The following is a 20,839-nucleotide window of genomic DNA, read 5'->3' as shown; positions in this document are numbered from 1 at the left end:
CCTGTATCCTTCTCCAGATGATCAGTGTGTTGGTGTCCTTTGTGATTAGCATTAGAGGCATTTGATGCAAGAAAGCAAGCTTATGCAGCATCAGCCAAAAAAAAAAATAAATAAATAAATAAATAAAAAATAACCACTTCTGCTTCACCCCTCTGTTCATTCAAAATACCTGTCCAGCTGAGCCTTAAACTTATTCAGGCTATCAACCTCCACGACAAGGGATGGAAGTCTGTTCCACCACCCAACCACCCGCTGGCTAAAGGCAAATTTCCGCACGTCTATCCTACATCTGTCTTTCCTCAATTTGAATTTATGCCCTCTCAGATGATTATTCTGAGCAAGAGGAAGAATCCCATCAGCATTGAACATGCTCAAACCACTCAAGGCTTTATACACCTCTATCAGATCACCTCGCTGGTGCCTAGACTCCAGACACTGTAATTTGCAAAACTTAAGCCTTTCTTCGTAAGAGCACCCCTTTGTTCCATTCACCAGTCTTGTTGCCCTTCTCTGTACTCGTTCCAGCATCTCTACATCCTTCTTGAAATGAGGCCTCCAGACCTGTATACAGTACTCTAGGTGTGGCCTGACCATTGCCTTACACAAAGGAATAAACACCTCCTTAAGCCTGCTAGAAAAATTCCTACATATCATCGAGAATACACCATGAGCTACTCTTGCAGCCCGTCTGCACTGCTCAGAAAACTTCATATCTGCCTGCACAACCACCCCCAGGTCCCTTTCAATCTCTACCACTGTCAGTGTAGTACCACAGAGTTGATACGTTGCTCTGGGGTTGCTGTTTCCCATATGTAGTACTTAACATTTGTCAATGTTAAACTTCATTTGCCACCTCTCAGCCCATCTGCTCAACCTTTCCAGATCCTGTTGCAGTAGCATAGTGTCAGTAGTGTCCTTGACAACCCTGCCAACCTTCGTATCATCTGCAAACTTGGACATTAAGCTTGATACACCATCATCAATATCATTTATAAATACAGAAAACAATAATGGACCCAATATTGAACCCTGAGGGACTCCACTAATAACATTAGTCCATGATAAGCAGTGTCCATTGATTACCACCCTCTGTCTTCTCCCCTCAACCACCCCTTTATTTTGGCATCCATTTTGGCCTAACCTCCTTTGTAACTTCGTTGCATATCAACTTGTATCTATCATAGGCTTCTGTGTCATGTGTTAATTTGTAAGTATCCCATGCATTTTTCTTCTCTGCCATATGCCTCATTAGTTCATCTGACATCCATTTTGGCCTAAACCTTGAACAATATTTCTTAGTTGGCATGTAAAGCCTAGCAGCTTCCAAGATAAGTTCTTTGAATGCTTCCCATTTTGAATTTGCTGTTGGTAACATCATCAGTTGATCCCACTGTATAGAATTTAAACAGAGTAAACCCCCGCTATTCGCGGCAGTTACGTTCCTGAGAAATGTCGCGAATACCGAAAACGCGAATACTGAGTTATGGCTCCCATAGTAATAAAGGAGTTCCGTTCCAAAGTATGAAATATATAAGAAAAACTAGTCTAAAATTTTGTCTATGTATGTATTATATGTACATAGACAGTACATAGTGAAATGCAAGCATATGGCATCGAAATGAAAATAAGAAACAATTTAATATTAAATGTAATATTTATTAGAAATTTCAAACCAGCACCTTTGCTAGCAAAAAAACTTATCCCGCCAGTGCTATCACCAGTTTCGCTAAAGTGTTGATAAAGGAGTTTTGCCTTTTCACGAATGATGAGTGAACTTAACGGAATTTTATTTTGAGTTCGGTCTTCTATCCACAGATTTAAAGCCTTTTCCATTTTTTCTAATTTAACATCACGAGTTACAGAGCAAATTTTTGAAGCAATTAGTGCGTTTTCACGGACACTATGGCAGATTTTTTCTTCCGATTTTTTGATTGATCGTACTGTTGACTCATTTATTTTATAATGTTTTGCCACTGAAGAAACACTTTCACCATTAGAAATTTTGTCTAATAACTCAATTTTATACGCTAATCATCACTTTCTTTGATATTTTCAAATTTCCATTGTTATTCGTAGCATATTTTTGTACGGGTAAAAAAGAACTTGTCCACAATAAAGGCACTTTCTTCCGTTAACACACTCGAAATGTCTGTTTTACACGGCAAAATGGTAGATTTATCACTTATGTAAGCATATCAATTTATAAATTGATAAATTTATTCAATTTATAAGCATATAAATTAAAAGCAAACGACCAAACCTTCCATGACAAGCGCATAACACATACTGAACAAGGATTAGCGAGAAACATCCACACTCGCGAGTTTGTCGCCCCTCTCCCCCCACCCACTGAGCGCTGTTTTGACCGGGAAAGATAATTTTAACCACGCCCATATTTTTTTTTATGGCGGAAATTATTCACGGCGCTTTAAAATTCACATTTTTTAAAGTTTCGTTTTATATTAAATCAGCGATCGCGAACACGCAAAACCACGAATACAGATACCGCAAATAGCGGGGGTTTACTGTACTGTCTCAGTCCATCGTAGTTGCCTTTACGAAAGCAATAACCCTTCCCTTTACCCCTGATGGTAGTTACCTCCTTGAGTAAATCCCACTTCAGCACACTGTGATCACTGCCAACTAGTGGTTCATTTACCTGCAGATTCTTAATGCATGAAGAATCACTACAGATAATCAAATCAAAAGTATTACTCCCTCTAGTTACCTCCTGAACATGCTGATGTAGAAAACAATCATCCAATAAATCCACAAAAGCCCTGCTAGTGTGTGAGTAACCAGCCCCCAAATTCCAGTCAATATCTGGGAAATTAAATTCTCCCATTATAAGACTCTCTGATTTACTGGCCCACTCTATTTCCCTGTACAGTTCCTTATTATACTCATCAGAGTCATTAGGCCTATAGCACACTCCTACTCTCAATTTTGATCTCCCAATGCTTATGTCACACCAAACTGACTCAACACTGCACTGTCCAGCGATGTCGACTGGCTTCACTTTCTTGGTTTTTATGTGTTTCTTAACTAATAGCATAACCCCCCCCCCCTTCCTAACTGTCTATCCTTTCTGTAGACGTTGTACTCCCCAAATTGCAGTTCTGCATCCCTTATATCTGTGTGACACCACGTCTCTGATATCCCAACAATATCTGCCTTCGATGTTTTGAGCAATACCTCAAATTCATCAAATTTATTTACTAAACTCCTAGCATTGGTGTACACGCAAGTATATCTGCACCTGTTTCTATTCTTAGCTACCCAAACACAACCCATGTGTTTACTTGTACCGCAATAGCTCCCAGCAGTCTCTGAAATATCATGCATCTTGTTTTTCAGGCTTCTGCTAATTCTAATAGAAGCAGTGCAAGAATCTCTTTCTCCTCTGCCAGTGGCTACTGTCAATCTATTGGTCTTTGTCTCCCCCCAAGCTAGCAGTTTTCCGACCCACCTAACACTGCCTCGATAGCATCAGCAAATATTCTTGCACCCTTTCTATTTAAGTGTATCCCATCCCTGTAGAAGCAATCTCTCCTGTTAACAAGTACAGTCCAGGCTGAAAAAAATTCTACCCCTTGAGCCTTGCACAATCTTTCCAGGGCCAAATTGATCGACAAGGCTCTCATCATATACTCCCTCCTATCGTGTCTGGGCAGAATTGCAGACACTTTCAAATTCAACCCTAATTCTCGGCTTTTGTTCAACAGTGACCTGTACTTGTTAAGTAATTCTGCCGGTCTCCTACTCTTAATATTATTAGTGCCAACAGGCAACTATATCACCTTTTGTGCCCTTAAAAGATGATATTCGCTCTACAACGTCATCAACCTTTGCCCCTGGCAGACATACCCTGGTCCTGTTCCACCTATCTTTTTTACAAAGCATGTTCCCCGTTTTCCTGACAATAGAGTCACCAACAACTACTAGTTCCTTCGGGACCAGCGCATTCTGCCTTGGGGGTTGTCTCTGTGTCACGCGATGCCCAAGTGCAAGCTCTGGCGTTGATGTGGGCAGCTGAGAGCTTGATGGGCCCCTCAATTTAGTTTCTTCGAGGGCATCCACCCTGTCCTTCAAGCTCTCATATAGGCCCACAAGAATGCCGAGTTGTTGCCTGATATCGATACACTCCTTGCATCGCGCACACAATTGCTTTGAAACCGAAGGCATACCTAGACGGTGGGGCAAATAAAATGCAACAGCACACCCCATCTTATGCACAATGCTGAGGACGCCAGTCAGTGAATGAACAATAAAAAGTAGTGTACCTGCTACAAAGAAAAAGACCTTGCCAAAACAACCACACCTGGTGGTACTGCGACCAACAACCACTGAGGAAAATCAAACAAGTGAACAACTAAAGATGCAAATCATGACCGACCTAAAAGAAGAAGAATTCAAGACAACCAGAATAAAGTCGGTCAGGAAAACTAGAAATGTCAGAGTCCTGATAGAGACAGAAACAAGTGAGGAAGCGCAAAAAATTATCACTAATACAAAATCACTGAGCTGGGGCTCAACAGTGACTACCCCTAAAAGAAAAGGGACCGCAATAGTCATATATGACCTGGATAAAGACCTGACCCTGGACAAATTAACAGAAGAAATCTATCACAGAAACCTGATGTCCGCTCTCCTGTATCTCAGAAGGGACAAACTGCTGACACCAAAATATTCAACCAAGTCCAAGGACAGCACTCAACGAAACTGGATAATTGAACTTGGGCCTGCAGCATGGAAAGAATTAAACACCCAGAGTATATGTAAATTGGGACAATAACCGTTTCTGTGAACATGTGGCTGTTCCAATCCAGGCTGGATTATGGGGACGTGCCTTAGAGTATACAACGCTACAGAGGTAAAATTTCTGCAGATCAATGCACAGAGGGCCAGGGTGGTAGTAGATCAGATCCATATCAAGGGTGAAGAAGAGAATGTAGACATCATGATAATACAAGAGCCATACTCGCACATGAAGATAGTACCCCCTGACCTACAAGAAAGTACAATTCGAGGACGACACGCCATGGGTCGCAGTCAGAAATCCGGATATTACCATGACCAAAATCACACGGCTTTGCACAGCCTGGGCTGCATGTGCCCCCCCCACCCCCAGCTCTGGGGGCATTTTGTGTTTTTGCCCTCTACTGTCGCCAGAGTGAAGACACTACCTTTGCCATAAGATACCACCAACTGGCTGCTGAAACCCTTCCCAACACTAAAATTATAGTTAGTGCAGATGTGAACTGCTGGTCACCAATGTGGCATAGTCACACGCCAGACAGACATACCACCAGAAATGGAACTAGATCGGAAGAGTTCCTTGCAAATTCAACACTGACAGTATTTAACCAACCAAACAATTTGCCCACATTCAGTAATACACTGTGAGAGGCCACCATAGATGTCTCCTTGGCTTCCAGGAACATCGCTAATAATACGACTGGCTGGTCTGTCCAAGAGGCCTGGGCAACATCCAATCATTGGAATTACATTCCAATTCAACAGATCACTGGTTAGGGTATCTGCAGCTAGACAAATCACTCACAGATATGGGAACTGGGAACTCTTCCAAACTACCTTAAAAACCAGGATACAACAGAGATAGAGGGAGCTTGAGCGCTTCAAAGATCCAGATCACCTCCAAAGCAAGAAAACAGAGATCATAACGCACACAAGTGACATCGCTATTAAAAAGAAAATCGAACCCCTGGGGCTGTGCCCTGTGAACTGCAGCGACTCCAGAAAGAAGCACAAACCAGAAGAAAGGCCTTCCAGCAGGCCAGGCGCTCCTGGCTTACAGAGGAGGTCGAAGAACTCCAACAACGCTACAAAGAAGCAAGGAACACTTACATCGCTCAAATCAGAAGCTGTAAACAGCAATCTTGGGAGCACCTAGTCTCCACTATGGGAAACGAGAACCCCTGGGGAATTGTCTACAAATTGACAATCCCCAGGAATTGTCAATTTGTAGACATTTCGCAGCTGTCCACATGGTTCGTCCTTGGACCACTACTGTGGAACGTAGTAATGGTCTCCTTTCTAGCCATAGACCTTGACGAGGTAAAATCACAGGCCTTTGCTGATGGCTTCATACTAACAGTGTCAGCGGACTCAAGGGCACAACTGGAGACATTGGCAAACCAGGCTCTGGCCACCCTTCATGAATGGGCAAAGCAAAATCAACTTAGAATATCACCTGCAAAGAAACTCCATCCTGTTCAAGGGGTGTCTCAAAATCAGGCTGCCTCCACAAATCAAGATTGACCAGAAAACAATTAAATTCTCAAAGCAGCTAAAGTACCTAGGCATGATCCTAGATCCAAACCTATCATTCAGGACGACCTGAAATACTTGTGCACAAAAGTCAGATGGTACACCGCACTGTTTGCCAGAGTCACTCGCAGAGACTGGGGCCTAGACAGGCGAGTGCTACATCTTTTCTATAAAACCATCTTCACCCCAATAGTCACGTATGCATCTGGTGCGTGGAATCACAAAGTCACAACTGTTTTCAATAAACTAATCACTGACTTGATTCACCGATCAATCCTTGACCATTACTCAAGCTTGCAGCATATGCTGCAAGCTTAAGTAATGGTCAAGGATTGATCAGTGATTGATATATGCCCTGCAAGTCCCACCTGCACCTGCGGGCGGCTGGAGAGCTGGCAGCATCTCATGCATTATTGCTAGCTCTATGACGACCTCCCACTGGACATCATTTAACGGGGCCTCACACATCACTTGAACAAGGGTATCCCATACACGTTTGGGATTCACCACCAACATCAGCAATAGCAAGTCTATGGAGAAGAAAAAGTTGCATGCTCACCTGCTGTAGGTGTGGCAGGACAGATGGGCACCTTAAAAATGCAAAATCACCAGAAAGTTTCTGCCCAACATTGGCCGGATTTTGCCCAACTCCCCATCCTAGTTCTCCCCGGGCTTACAAGTAACATGTTGGCGCATCCGTAGCCAGGTGGGAAGGAGCAGCAGTGCATAGCACACGCTTCTTGATTGGACTGGGGTTCGAGCCTGTCACTAACAAATACGGAGGATGCAGAAAGGTCAGGGAATGACCACCGCATATCCCGGAGCAATATGGCCTTAGTTGCTAATGCTCCTAAAAACCAAACAACAACAAATAACATACCTTCGGACAGGACACGGAGCTTTGAAAGCAAAGCTATCCCTACTTGGAATACAGGAAAATTCTACCTGCACCTGCAGGTGGCTGTAGTGCTGGCAGCACCTCATGCATGATTGCCAGCTCTATGATGACCTCCACAGTGCATTCATCACCAAAATACAGTATCTACCAGTATCTAGCCAGAAGCACCACATCTTGGACACCACGGAGGAATATCAAGCTTTCACCAACTATGCACTGGCCTTGTTCACAAGACGGAGAGCTCTTATCGCAGTGAACCGCAACCAGCCACTGACACAATAAGGAAATGGACAAACTTCAGAGGAAAATGTCCCACAGAAGATGTCTGAAACCCAGTGGCCTCCAATGATCAAGGCACTAAATCCTGAAGTGGATCTAAAGTCAAATCAATAAGAAATGACTTTATAAACAATAGTGATGTGAATACCACATGGATGGGAACGGGCTAGGACCACCAGCAGCTCTCCTGCCAAATGCTATATGGCGATCTGAATGGGGTACCCTAACCCTATTCATCTTTAATTCCCTATCCCCGGCAGGAGGGAGAAGAGACATGCCCTGTTTCCTTCCTTCCCTGCCGACCCAGATTTAAGAAATGCAGCCTCGATAAAATTCAAATGGTTTGCTCCAAACTTACAAGCTATGTTTTTATTAACTGGTCATGGTTCCATTAATGCAAAGTTGCATGACTTAGGAATTAATGAAAGATCTAGTTGCAATTATGGCGAAAGAGAATCATGGGAACATTATGTACAACTGTGAGGAATACTGCGATCTATGAATTGAATTGGTATCTCGGGTTAGTAATCTCAATCTTATGGCAGAAGGCTGCAAGACAATTCTAGTTGATAAACAGGAGAACTTCTTGGCTTTCCAAGCCTTTGAAACTGCAATATTTCTTAGGCGGAAGACTCTTCTGCAGCTGGAAGCCTTGGATTTGTAATGCGGTATGATGTATGCCGAATTTCCTAGAATTCTGTGAAATCGTGGAGGCTTGAGTTTGCTACATCCACTGCAACTCCAGCTACTTGTGCTCAATTACCTAAAGTTCTGTGAAATTGTGGAGGCTTGAGTCTGCTATATCCACTGCAACTTCAGCTCCTTGTGCTGGTATTTCTCTTCTCGGCAGCTCCTTGTGCTGGAATTTCTGCTCTCAGCAGCTCCTGGCGCTGTATTTCTCTTCTCGGCAGCTCCTAGCGCTGCTGGCTTTCCAAGAGACTGTGATGCAGATCTTTCCAACGAAGTTTGGACTTTGTCTGAAATTTAATTATATGTATATTTTATTTTTTTTGTAATTTGATTATTTTTTCAATTTGTTCATATCAATCTTTTTTGGTCATGGCAGGTTTTTTCTCTCCCTGTACTTAGGCAAACAGGAGAGGGAGTATATAAGAGTACTGCTAAATTATGTGTAACTGACAGCAGGGCTGCCATTAGTTGGCTGGGACTGCTTTAAGTAATAAATATCAATATCAATCCCCTGCCGACCGATCTCTTCGCCTGGTGAGGCATGGGCCTACCTCACCTAGGGTCGCCTTCTCTATTGTTCCCATAATTCTGCCTCTCACCCACTCTACCTGTATATCCTATCCAAGGCAGAGAACTTTTCTTAGTCTCCCTCACCTGCCATCCAAACTTCCCTCTGGTGTGGCATGGGCTTGCCACACTGCCTAGCAGGGGTCATCTCCTCTATCGACCCCTTACTTCTACTTCCACCCCCAGTCTTCAGCCTCCACTCCCTCCCACTATCTTTCATCTAGCATACAGCCCACACGTCTAAATTTAATAACAAAATTTTGCCACACCTATTAGGCCTTTTAACACATCTCTGTAGTGTTCAACCCCAACCAGCGATGTCCTAACAGCAATCTCATTAAGAATTAACATCAAACGCATGGATTTTTTTTTTTTTTTTTTTTTTTTAGGTCCTAGCCACTGAAATCCCAGGAAACTAGGTGGCAGGACCTGTCAGAGCAACTTGTCATGATTCTGGACACACACCCAGCTAGCCTCCATGTGGTGAGGTGCGGGCAACGTCAGGCCAATAAGCTGGGTAAACAATGGGCACAACACATCACACTGCACAGACGTGGCCTACACACTTTCAAATCTTTGGCTTGACAGTGTCCTGTCCTCGATACAGCGAACACACGTGGAGATGGGAGAAATCCCAGGAGCCGTCTGACATGAACATACTGTATACCTTATATATATATATATATATATTCTAAATTTTATAAAATTTGAACAGAAATTCAAATTATATGAATCTTCTCAAATCTTGCTAATGAGGAGAGTGAGCTATAGTTAAAGGATTAATTATGCTGAAATATTTAATATTTTATAATTGAATTGATCCTTTAACTACAAGTTACATGTAGTTAAAGGATCAACTTGATTTTTATAAATAGGTGCCAAGTTGAAAGCAGCAACTTGCCATAATAAACTTACAAGAATAAGGTTAAAAGATTAATATTTACACATGTTAAGAAAATTAGAAATTTATGCTTTCAGTGAGAATACCACTGTTATGTCTTAAAATTACCTGAGAACTATCAGAATCTGCTGGAGATGGAGTGTTGCGATATTCGAGGTTTAAGCACACCATACGTCCCGAAGCATCCTCTTGAATAATAACAGCTTCCCGCATCTTATAGAGCTCCGACACACTTATACTTCGATGATACCTAAAATTAATATATATTTTCAGACTTCCTCTGAAATGAAGTGATGTTCACTTTAACTTCAAGAAACAATCCTGGAAATGTCTCTAAAATTTTCTGGCATCTAAACAAGTTATCAAAATTGCTATAATATACTGCTCCACTAATTTATTAAAGTACTCAGAGTTCATTGATACTAAAGAATGGCAAGAAGGGAGGAAGATTTCAATGCAGTAGTTTGCATCATATAAAACTGTTCCATTTTTGATGATAGAATCATTATGCTTCCACTGAGGACCGAGGCTGAGTATTAAATGCTAAGTAGTAGTAGTTGCAGAAACCTGTGATGCAAGAAAATAAGCATGAGCTTATGTAGCACCAATCAAAAAAAAAAAAAAAAAAAATTTTTCCCGCATCCATTCCCTCTAAAAGAATGTCCAGTTTCTGCTCGAATTTATTTAAGCTATCAACTTTCGAAACGACAGATGGAAGCTTGTTCCAGCAATCAACTACTCGCTGGCTAAAAGCAAATTTCCGCACATCTATTCTACAGTTGACTTTCCTCAATTTGAATTTATGTCACCCTCAGGTTAGTAAAATGAGCAAGCGGAAGAATCCCATCAGAATTCAGCGTGCTCAATCCATTCAAGGCCTTATACACCTCAATCAGATAACTTCGCAGATGGGTGCCTCCGTAGCCAAATGGGCAGGAGCAGCAGTGCGAAGCACACGCTTTTTGATTAGACCGGGGTTCGAGCTCATGACCACCAAATACGGAGGATGCGGAAAGGTCAGGGAATGACCACCGCCTATCCCCAGAGCAATACGGCCTTAGTTGCTAATGCTCCTAAAAACCAAACAACAACAACAACCTCGCAGATGAATAGTCTCCATACTGCTGCAATTTGCAGAACTTAAGCCTTCCTTGGTAAGAGGACCCCTTTGTTCCCCTCACCAATCTTGTTGCCCTTATCTGTATATGCTCAAGCAACTCTACATCCTTCTTAAAAATGAAGCCTCCAGACATGTATGCAGTACTCAAGGTGTGGCCCGACCATTGCCTTATACAAAAGGATAATCACCTCCTTTTCTCTACTAGCAAAATTAATGTATATAATTGACAATACCCAATGATCAGCTCTGGCACCCTGTCTGCATTGCACAGAAAGCTTCATAACTGACTACACAATTACTCCCAGGTTTTTTTTCATTTTATACCATCCTAAGTGTAGTAACAACACAGTTGGTACATTTCTCTGGGGTTACTTCTAACCACATGCAGAACTTTGCATTTGTCAACGTTAAACTTCAGTTGCCATTCTCAGCCAATCTACCCAACTGTCCTAGATCCTGTTGCAGTTGCACACTGCCATTACTGTCATTAACACCCCTGCCAACTTTTGTATCTGCCTACATACTTCGACATTAAGCCTGATATACCATCAACAAATATACAAAACAGCAGTGGGCCCAACACTGAACCCTGAAGGACTCCACTAATAACATTAGTCCATGAAGAGCAGTGTCCATTGATTACCACTCTCTGTCTTCTCCCACTCAACCATCCCTTTATCCATAGCAGTAATTTGCCCCAATGCCACACTGCTCCTATTTGTACAGTATACTTCCACGTACAACAGTATCAAAGGCTTTTCTAAAATCCAAGTATATGATATCAAAATTATTTTTCACATCCAGTTCCTTTCTAACCACATCATAGTATCCAATCAAATTTGCCAGACAAGACTTTCCCCTTAACAAACCCATGCTGTGTCTGATTATTACTGCAGTCTTGTCTAGATGATCCTGCAATGCTTCTTTAACCAGTGACACCATTATTTTCCCAGGAACAGAAGTTAAACTAACAGGTCTGTAATTATTCATGTCAACTTTTGATTCCCCCTTTGTGAATTGAGGATACACTTTCACATCTCCAGTCCATGAGGACTTCTCCCGAGTCCAAGGATGCTCTCATAATTATGGCTAAGGGTTTGCTTACTTCCTTTGACACCTCCTTTAATATAACTGGATAGATCCCATCCACACCAGATGCCTTTCCTCTCTCTAACTTCAACAATTTCTCCTCCACTTTGATCTCAGTTTTTACAAAATCATTAAGCTTCCTGTTAGTTTAATAAGCTTCTGTCCTTCACTTCCCTAAAGAATCAGTTTGTCAGCTATCTCAGCAGGATCATCAACTGTCGAACCATCGATATCAATGGACAAATCTGATTCATCCCCTTCCTTCCATAGTTTATATAAGTAAAGAAGTCCTTACTGTTTTTCTTAGCAACCTTTGCCAAAGATTTCTCATAATCTGCCTTCGCTTGCCTGATCTCCTTTGTGACTTGATTACAGACTAGCTTATATCTGCCATAGGCTTCTGTGTTACCTGATAATTTATATGCATCCTCTGAATTTTTCTTCTCTGCATGAGTCTCATTAATTCATCTTAAATCCAATTAGTCCTAAACCTTGAACAATATTTCTTAATCGGTATGAAAAGCCTAGTAGCTTCTGCAATTCATTCTTTGAATGCTTCACATTTGGAATTTAAGAATTGTCTGAGACCACTGTAGTCACCTTTAACAAAAGCAAAAACCCTTCCCTTTACCACTGATGGTTTCAGGTGTAAAGGTAAAGGTTTCAGTTTATGTTGATCCTAGAGATGAATACCACTATGCACGGTTTTGCCCAAGTTGCTAATCATCACCTGAGTATCCACTATACACTTAAAAATATGTGGCACCTCAAGGACAGCTGTTCATTACTGGAGGGAAACCAGATCATTTCAATAGATAAGAGTGATGTCTAGAAATCTGATTGTTAAAGATTAATATTTGTTCAGTAGACTCTTTTTGTGAATAAGAGTCTACTGCACCTATACTAATAGGACTGTTTTTTTTTTTGGAATGACTGAAGTTCAAGTTTTCTTCAACCTACTGGTGATTAACATTTAAGCAATTGACGGAGGATAATTGAAAAGTTAAACCTTTTGTGAAAGGAAAGTTTCTCAAAGTGAAAGGTAGTCTGCTATAATCAGAAAAAATATGTACAGGATTTCCAGTCAGTGAAAGGTTTGTTTGATTGTTTGGGTTTTGATGGCGCATTAGCAACTAGGGCTATAATGCACCAAAACCACGTCCCATACATTATAACATTAAAAATATGTCAATTTGTATAGAAATATAAATATAGTCAAGGTAAACTAACATAAACATATTTAAATACAAGAGAAAAGGTTTACTTATTTTAAAAACTTAAAAACAGCTGACACATTGTTGTTGTCAGATAAAATCTGACTGTGTCTATAAGGCTTAGTAAGATGGGTAAAAACATTAAAATACATAAAACGTTGCTGTGCATATTGTTAAAATTCGGTTAAAATATGGCAAATGGTTAAAAAGGTATTACGATCCTCACACCTAGGAGAGTTATCTGCCCTCAGCAAGAATGCATGCGTAAGACGACTAAGTCCTATGCAGAGACAAGTCAGAACTTGCTCTCTACGGTTCCTGCGCAGACTCTACTACCAGTATTGGATTATTATTATTATTATTAGCTATATGGTGCAAGGAAGCTTGAGGCTTATGCTGCACCAGCCAAAAACAGAATTCCCGAGTTACCTGAGAGAGAGAGAGAGAGAGAGAGAGAGAGAAGTAGAAAGGATTCACCAAGAAAGAGAAGAATGATGATATCCAGCTCAGGACCCTGGGTGTGCCAAGCCCATACTCAGAGATTTGAGATAACAGGCTTTATCTGATATAGTTTGTTTGTGACCTGCTCATGCCAAGATTGTTGCCATTGGGAGAGTAAGGTAGAGTGTATTAGCTGCCAGATTACCATACCCCACAACAACAGGCTGCTGTTGTTGTGGGGTATGGTAATCTGGCAGTCAGTGAAAGGTCACATTAATATATAAGAGAACATGAGTGGGAAAAAGAATTGAATCTTGGGAACACCAGCATTAGTTGAGAAGTTAGAAAAGGCAGAAGGCCATTTACTATCATTGAGTTTCAGCAAGTTTTTCCACCAAAGACGAGTAATATAAGCCAATAATGTCACAATATGATGGACATATTAACATAAACCATACTGGTGATCCTTAATCACATGGAAGGTTTTTCAGATAGTTTAAGAGTTGGCAGTTGATGGAATTCTGAATTATTCTGGAAAGAGTGCAAGTATATTACCTCAGGGGGTCACATCTGGTGAGTATGGGCTTGGCACACCCAGGGTCTTGAACTGGATATCATCATCATTCTTTTTTTCTTGGTGATTCCCTTCTGATTGAAGGGAATCACCAAGTTGTGATTGAAATAACAAATAATTGAGATTCTGTCAGAAAAAAAGTAAATGGAAATGGACGTCATATATCCATTTCCACATAAAAGACACCATTATGTAGAAATAGTATAAATTATTAAAGGAGTACATAAAATCTAAGTGCATTTTTCTAATCAACATGGATGATCTGTCCAATGTCGAGCCTGGCTTGGGTGACATAATTATTGGAAAAACAAAAATGAGAGTTAGATCATGTTATAGGCCTAATCACTGCAAAGGGTATAATGAACAACTATACACAAACAGACAAACAGAATAGGCCAGTAAATCATGTCTTCTGATTGAAGCTTTTAATTTTTCATTATGTTAGATACTGACTAAAACTTTATCACTCACATAATAGCAGAACTTTATTGATTAACTGTCTTCTATTCTATTCCAGCATTTTGGAGTGACAGGAGGAATAATTCATAATCCAGCACGATGGAGTGATAACAAACAAGATCAGCAAAAAACTTTTCATCTGAAGATTTTATTTCATTTTGTCTGCAGATTCTTAATCTGCAGATAAAATAATCAATAGGTGGCAGTGATCATAGTATATCGATGTGGGATTTACTCAAAGATGTATTCATGGATTTATCTATTTAAATGTTTAAATATATCTCTACATTTAATATTGTTATATAGAGAAAGGTGCACTGAGTGAGTGTGTTTTTAATTAAGAGCACAAAGTGAAAGTTAACTATGAAAGGAATATAATCATCTTATATACAACTATTTGCACTTTGACTCATTTTTGAAAAGACTGAAATTGTGTACAAGTAAAACAAAATTATAAAAATGCATTGTGTTAGACTTTTTTAATCATGCACAGTCAGTCTCCTTTGGTATAAATACATCACAAACACTACAAGGAAGAATGGAAAAAACAAAACAAAAGGGATTAACTCTTCATGACTGTATGACTGTACTCATAGCAGATCTATTACTTCAAGTTGTAATATGACCAAATATCAGTGTGCCCTTTTGTATCACTTCTGTTTTTCTTTAAGGGGTATGATCATGGTAAAATTGATTGTACTCATAGCAGACCTATTACTTCAAGTTGTAATATGACCAAATATCAGTGTGCCCTTTGTATCACTTCTGTTTTTCTTTAAGTGGTATGATCACGGTAAAATTGAAATAAGAGGTGTAGCAATAATTTCTCGACTAGGGCAACAAAATAAAAAAAAAAAAAAAAAAAAATCACAAAATGAAGGACCTCAAAAATGGTTTTATTTTTATTCAAAGCAACCACCATCTGACTGAATGCATTTATTATCCCATTGTAAAAAAAACTTTCTGAAAAGAGTCAGCAAAGGTATTCAAAGAGATAATGTTCAGTTTGGCAGTTACGTCTTTATGTCTCCAACATTCTGAAATATTTTTCCTCTGGGTCCAGTTTTCACCTTGGGAAAAAGGAAGTCCAGTGGTGCTAAATCAGGAGCGTAGGGTAGACGGTTGATCTGTACCATGCCCTGTTTTATTAGAAATGTCTTCAGAACAACTGCTGAATGGGCAAGAGCACTGTGCCCATTGTGCCTTGCCACAAAAAGAAGCTTACTTTCTCTAGAAATTATGGCTTCACCTGGGAAATGTATTTTAATAGTCTTTGAAACACCATATGTAGAATGCAGCATTGGCTATCTCTCCCCGTCGGGTAAAAATTTCTTGCAAATCACACCTTGTCTGTCAGGGGCGGATTTAGGCATGGTCTTCATGGGCTGCAGCCCAGTGTCCCATTCAATCAAAGGGGCCCCTTCGGGATAAAAAAAATAAAAATAAAAACAATTTAAATTAAAAATTTAAGAAAAACATAAATTACACAAAATTTTTTCATACCTAGATAAAGTTTAAATTGTTGGTTTGCAACACTATTGGATTTGAATAAAATATCAATGTTTTAAATGAGAGTAAATACGGCTCTGTCGGTAGTCGGTAAAATCAAAGTATACTTTATCATTTGTCAATTATGCAAATAATGTGGCAACGTCGGAATGGGAGTGCAAGTCTAAAGCATGTTAGCTTAGCGTAGCTCTCACCGTTTGGCATTTGAGGTTATGTATAGTACAGTATAGCTGAATATTAAATAGTCATTTGTTCGGTGAAGTGTACTGTTCAGATGCTTCGTTTCTTCACTGGTAAGTATTGGCAAAGTTTGCTAAATAGTAAATAAATATAAGTTAAATCACTCTCCGGAAATCTTTTGTCGGCACGTAAATTCAATCGTTTGTTGCATTTCCTCGAAATGAGCCATAATAAAAATAACTGGACACCATTTAATTTAAATGAGCGGTAGGCACTAGTAAGCAGCGTAAGCTATAAGCTTGCCTACTTGACAATGACAACTAACCTAATATGGTGGTGGATTGTTTTTTTAGGTTTTTTTTTTTTATTACTTCTTTTCAGATTAAATAAATACCTAAAGAAATGTCTGGTAGAAAATATAAAAGCGGAGCTGAAAAATGAAAAATACAATTAAATAGAGAAAAAGAAAGTAGTAAACGTGCCAAAATTTCACTTTTTTTTTTGTATTGGAAAATAAAAATGAGAATCTAAATGATATAGGTGCAGTAATAAGCGAAAAGAGAATAACTTAACCGAAGAGAAACAGAAAAAACAAAATGTATATAACAATAACAAAGAATTACTAGAACCACAACCGAGAACCCTCTAAAAACAATGTTGACGCTGACAGACATTCAGTACCAGACCAGTTCTCTGAAGTCTCTGTTGCTGTTTTGCAAGAAGATGGTGATAAAGAGGCAGAAGAGGCTTTAGAAAATGCAGAGTTGCTTGCTAAATATGGACATAGGTTTGTGGCCTACACAGTTAAATGATAATTTTATTAATAACTGTCTCTCACATGAAATGACTTATTTCCAAATTAAAGATGCAAAAAATATATATTCAGTTTCAATAAGGAATTACAAAGAACAAAACAGATAATTTTCAAATAAGTACTTTAGGAAAAAAATTAAAAATGGTCAATTACTGGAAAGATCTTGGTTGTGCTATTCTACCAGTATGGGAAGTGTTTTTTCTCTAGTCTGCAAACTTTTCTCTAAAGTCCCTTCTCAATACACAACCAGACTCTCTGACTGGAAACATATAGGACCTTGTTTAGAAAGTCACAAAAATTCTAATTAACATAAGAAATCACTGTTAGTATGGTTAAAACAGTAAAGAAAGTATGTCTGTTATTGACAAGCAGTTGCAGGAGCAACTAAGAAAAGATACGGAATATCATCACAATGTCCTAAAACGTGTTATTGCAGTGGTGAAATATTTAAGTGTAAGGGGCTTAGCATTCAGAGTTCATGAGGAAATATTTGGCTCTCCGTACAGCGGTAATTTTATGGGGGCTCTGGAATTATTAGCAGAGTTCGATCCATTCATGCACAAACATATCCAACAACGAGAACTGCAACCAAAGCCTTTCACCTCGTACTTATCAAAAACAGTTTATGAACAAATAATAGAGATTATGGGAAAACAAGTAATAAAAAGAATTATAGCTGAAATAAATAGTGACGATTAAAATTACTACTCAATTGTGATGGACCCGACACCAGATCTGTCCCACAATGACCAACTAGCTATTATAGTACGATATTGTTTTGAGGGAAAAGTGTATGAAAGATGTGTATCTTTCATCAAAATTAGTTGTCATAGTGGCTTATTCAATTCCTTACAAGAATTTCTAGAAAAAAATAGACTGCCATTGGATAATTGTAGAGGACAGTCTTTTGACAATGCTGCAAATATGTCCGGCCGATACAATGGTGTGCAAGCACATCTCAAACAAAAAAATAAATGCGCTGATTATGTGCCGTGTGCCACGCATTCCCTAAATCTAGTTGGTGGGGAAGCGGTTAAAGTTGCAACTCAAATTGTGAACTTTTTTGGAGTAGTGCAACAAATATATGTTTTCTTTTCTGAAACTACCCATAGGTGGGAGCTTCTAAATCGTGAAACAAAACTAAAATTTTCGATAAAAAGTTTAAGCCAGACTAGATGGTCTTGTCACTATGATGCTCTTAGAGCTTTAAAAAATAGTTACGGTGATATCATGAACATATTAAAAACGTTTAGTGACAATATGGATGAGAAACTTGATTTTCGAAGAGAGGCGCAGAATTTATATAATAATTTGGCGATACTTGAAACTGCGATTTTAACTGTTTTTTGGGAAGAAATTTTAGAGATTCAATTTAGTTAACAAAAAAGTGCAGACCACAGGTTTAGACATGTGTGAAGGTGAGAAATTAATTACCTCATTAGAAGCGTTCGTGAGCAACATACGAGAACAATCAGATCAAACTAAACGAATATGAGGAGACAGCCAAAAAAATTAAGTACTGGTGTGGAAAAAGAATACAGTGATTTAAAAAAGAGACGTATTACTTCAAAATTTTCGGATAAATCTACAGAGAAAATTTCGCTAAATGGAGCAGAAAAATTTAAACGGGATTATGAATTTATACAGAAGAGGCCATGTCTATGGGGAATTTAGCAAAAGATTCAAATTTTTAATGGAATTGCAAGACATTAATATCGAAAATATTGACTTTGAAAGTGCACGTAATGTTTTTGATTATTATTTGGATGACATAGACGAACATTTAGTCAATGAATGCATTCAGTTAAAATCCTACTTACATACTAAGCCATGCGGTGATATATTCAAGCTAATTTATGAAAAGAAACTTGTCGATGTTTTTCCAAATTGCTATACAATCTTAAAAATTTTTTTGCCATTGCCAATCACTAGCTGTGAGGCGGAGTGATCCTTCTTCAGGATGTCCTATATAGAAAACAAATATAGGACAACAATGACGAATGAAAGATTAAATTATTTATCAATTCTTTCCATAAACTGCGATTTAACCAAAGAATTACAATGTGATGATCAAATAAAAGAATTTGCAGCACAAAAATGCAGAAGAGTTACTCTTTAAATGTCTTTAATGTATTAAATATACTTACATTATATAACTCCTAGAATGTTTCATTTATTTTATTTTTAAGAATAAGTATTATTTTATTATTATTTTTTTCTTAGTCTTTATTTTTGACCTGAAAATTTGTTGTTTCGTTTTTTTGTTCGTTACTAAAAGTAATATCTAATACATTTTATTTTTTATGTTTAATATGAATACAAAACATTTTTTCAATATAACTGTATATAAAAGTTTGTATATCCAAGTGCATCAAATAAAATAAAAAAGTTCTTCAATGTCTGTTACGTATAATTTTTCCTATTTAAAAAAGGGTAAAAAACCAGTTTTTCGACAAAATGGCGAATGAGTCGCCACAACTAACCCAAACTTGGGTTAATTGGGTAGGCCCCCAAACAGTGTTAGTCCAGGGCCCCCCAAAGTTAACGGTCTGCCTCTGCTGCCGGTTGAAAAAGATGATCAGCACCATCTTGATCTGGGACTGAACAAAACGTTTTTGGCCTTGGTAATGATTTATGTCCAATTGGAGATGTGTTGGGTATTTCAAAACACTCAACACTCATCTCCAATGACAGTATAGTTGAGGAAATTAGCATTGTCTTGACAAGCCTAGATGAAGTGGCGCCTCTGTAGCCAGGTAGGAAGGAGCAGTAGTGCGTAGCACACGCTTCTTGATTAGACTGGGGTTTGAGCCCATCACCACCAAAATACGGAGGATGCGGAAAGGTCAGGGAATGACCACCCACATATCCCGGAGCAATATGGCCTTAGTTGCTAATGCTCCTAAAAACCAAACAACAAACAAACAACCTAGATGAAGTCTTCACATGATGGCACTCTTTGTTGCTTCTGCAAAATTTGGATGTGTGGCACAAAATTTGTGTCACACATCCATGAGGCCGTGTGACAATTTTTCCACAGACCTTCCTTTTTCCTAAATCTTCATGCATGATGAATAGCCTCCTTATTCATATCCAATTAATCAGCCATAATTCTGAGGGTCAAACAACAATATGTTGCCACAATTTCCCAAACTTTTACAACTGTGTTTTCATTTTGAGAGGTTGATGGACTTTGCAATGACATTCCTTGGATTGTTGCAAACATCATCACGTTCATCTTTGACCTGCCTATACAAATGAAATACACTGGTATGACTGAATGTGTCATCACCATTAACATATTTTAACCTTTCATAACTTTTTATTGCAGATTTCCCCAGTTTAAAGCAAAATCTTTGACATTCATTTCTCCATTGCAAAATCGAGACAAAATGGGTTGTTACTTGCAACCTGGCAGCCTACTGGACAATCCCCATACCACCATTTGTTGGAGGAAGTTTGAACTACAACATATCACTTCTGTTTATTTTCAAACTCATTGAACATTGACTGCAATAGTGTCAGTCTGGGGACATTATTGGACACATCTTGTATAAAGGGTACTAGTTGTTTATAGATCCCATTTGTAATATGCTCTTCATTAATTTTTTTTGCATAGTATTATTATCCTTATATTTCAGCTCATCCATCAGAAGCTACAACTATGCATGCTTTTTTACATGTCAAGAATATTTTGTTTACCGTATCACATGATAACCCTGCTGAAGAGAGAGATAGTATACTATATTCACCCTCTATGTATAAGGTACTGTTAAATCTATAATAAACATTTTTCAGTTTCTGAAATTGAAT

The 20,839-nt window shown here is 38.9% G+C and overlaps 1 protein-coding gene across 5 annotated transcripts in view; it reads right to left on the bottom strand.

The window, feature by feature from the left end:
- The window catches only part of Marf1 (meiosis regulator and mRNA stability factor 1-like protein), a 1,146,796-nt gene that overhangs the window by 595,201 nt on the left and 530,756 nt on the right, over positions 1–20,839 (bottom strand). For all 5 annotated transcript variants that reach the window (XM_090377798.1, XM_090377799.1, XM_090377800.1 and 2 more), the window contains one exon: positions 9,735–9,876. In XM_090377798.1, the coding sequence (XP_090233924.1) occupies positions 9,735–9,876 (142 nt within the window). The remainder of the gene's footprint in view (positions 1–9,734; positions 9,877–20,839) is intronic.

Source organism: Mastigoproctus giganteus, chromosome 7, assembly GCF_048544385.1.
Source record: "Mastigoproctus giganteus isolate SK-2022 chromosome 7, ASM4854438v1, whole genome shotgun sequence".
Classification (NCBI taxonomy): domain Eukaryota; kingdom Metazoa; phylum Arthropoda; class Arachnida; order Uropygi; family Thelyphonidae; genus Mastigoproctus; species Mastigoproctus giganteus.
The sequence above is the reverse complement of the archived record's forward strand: the minus strand, read 5'-3'. Positions and strand labels throughout refer to the sequence as shown.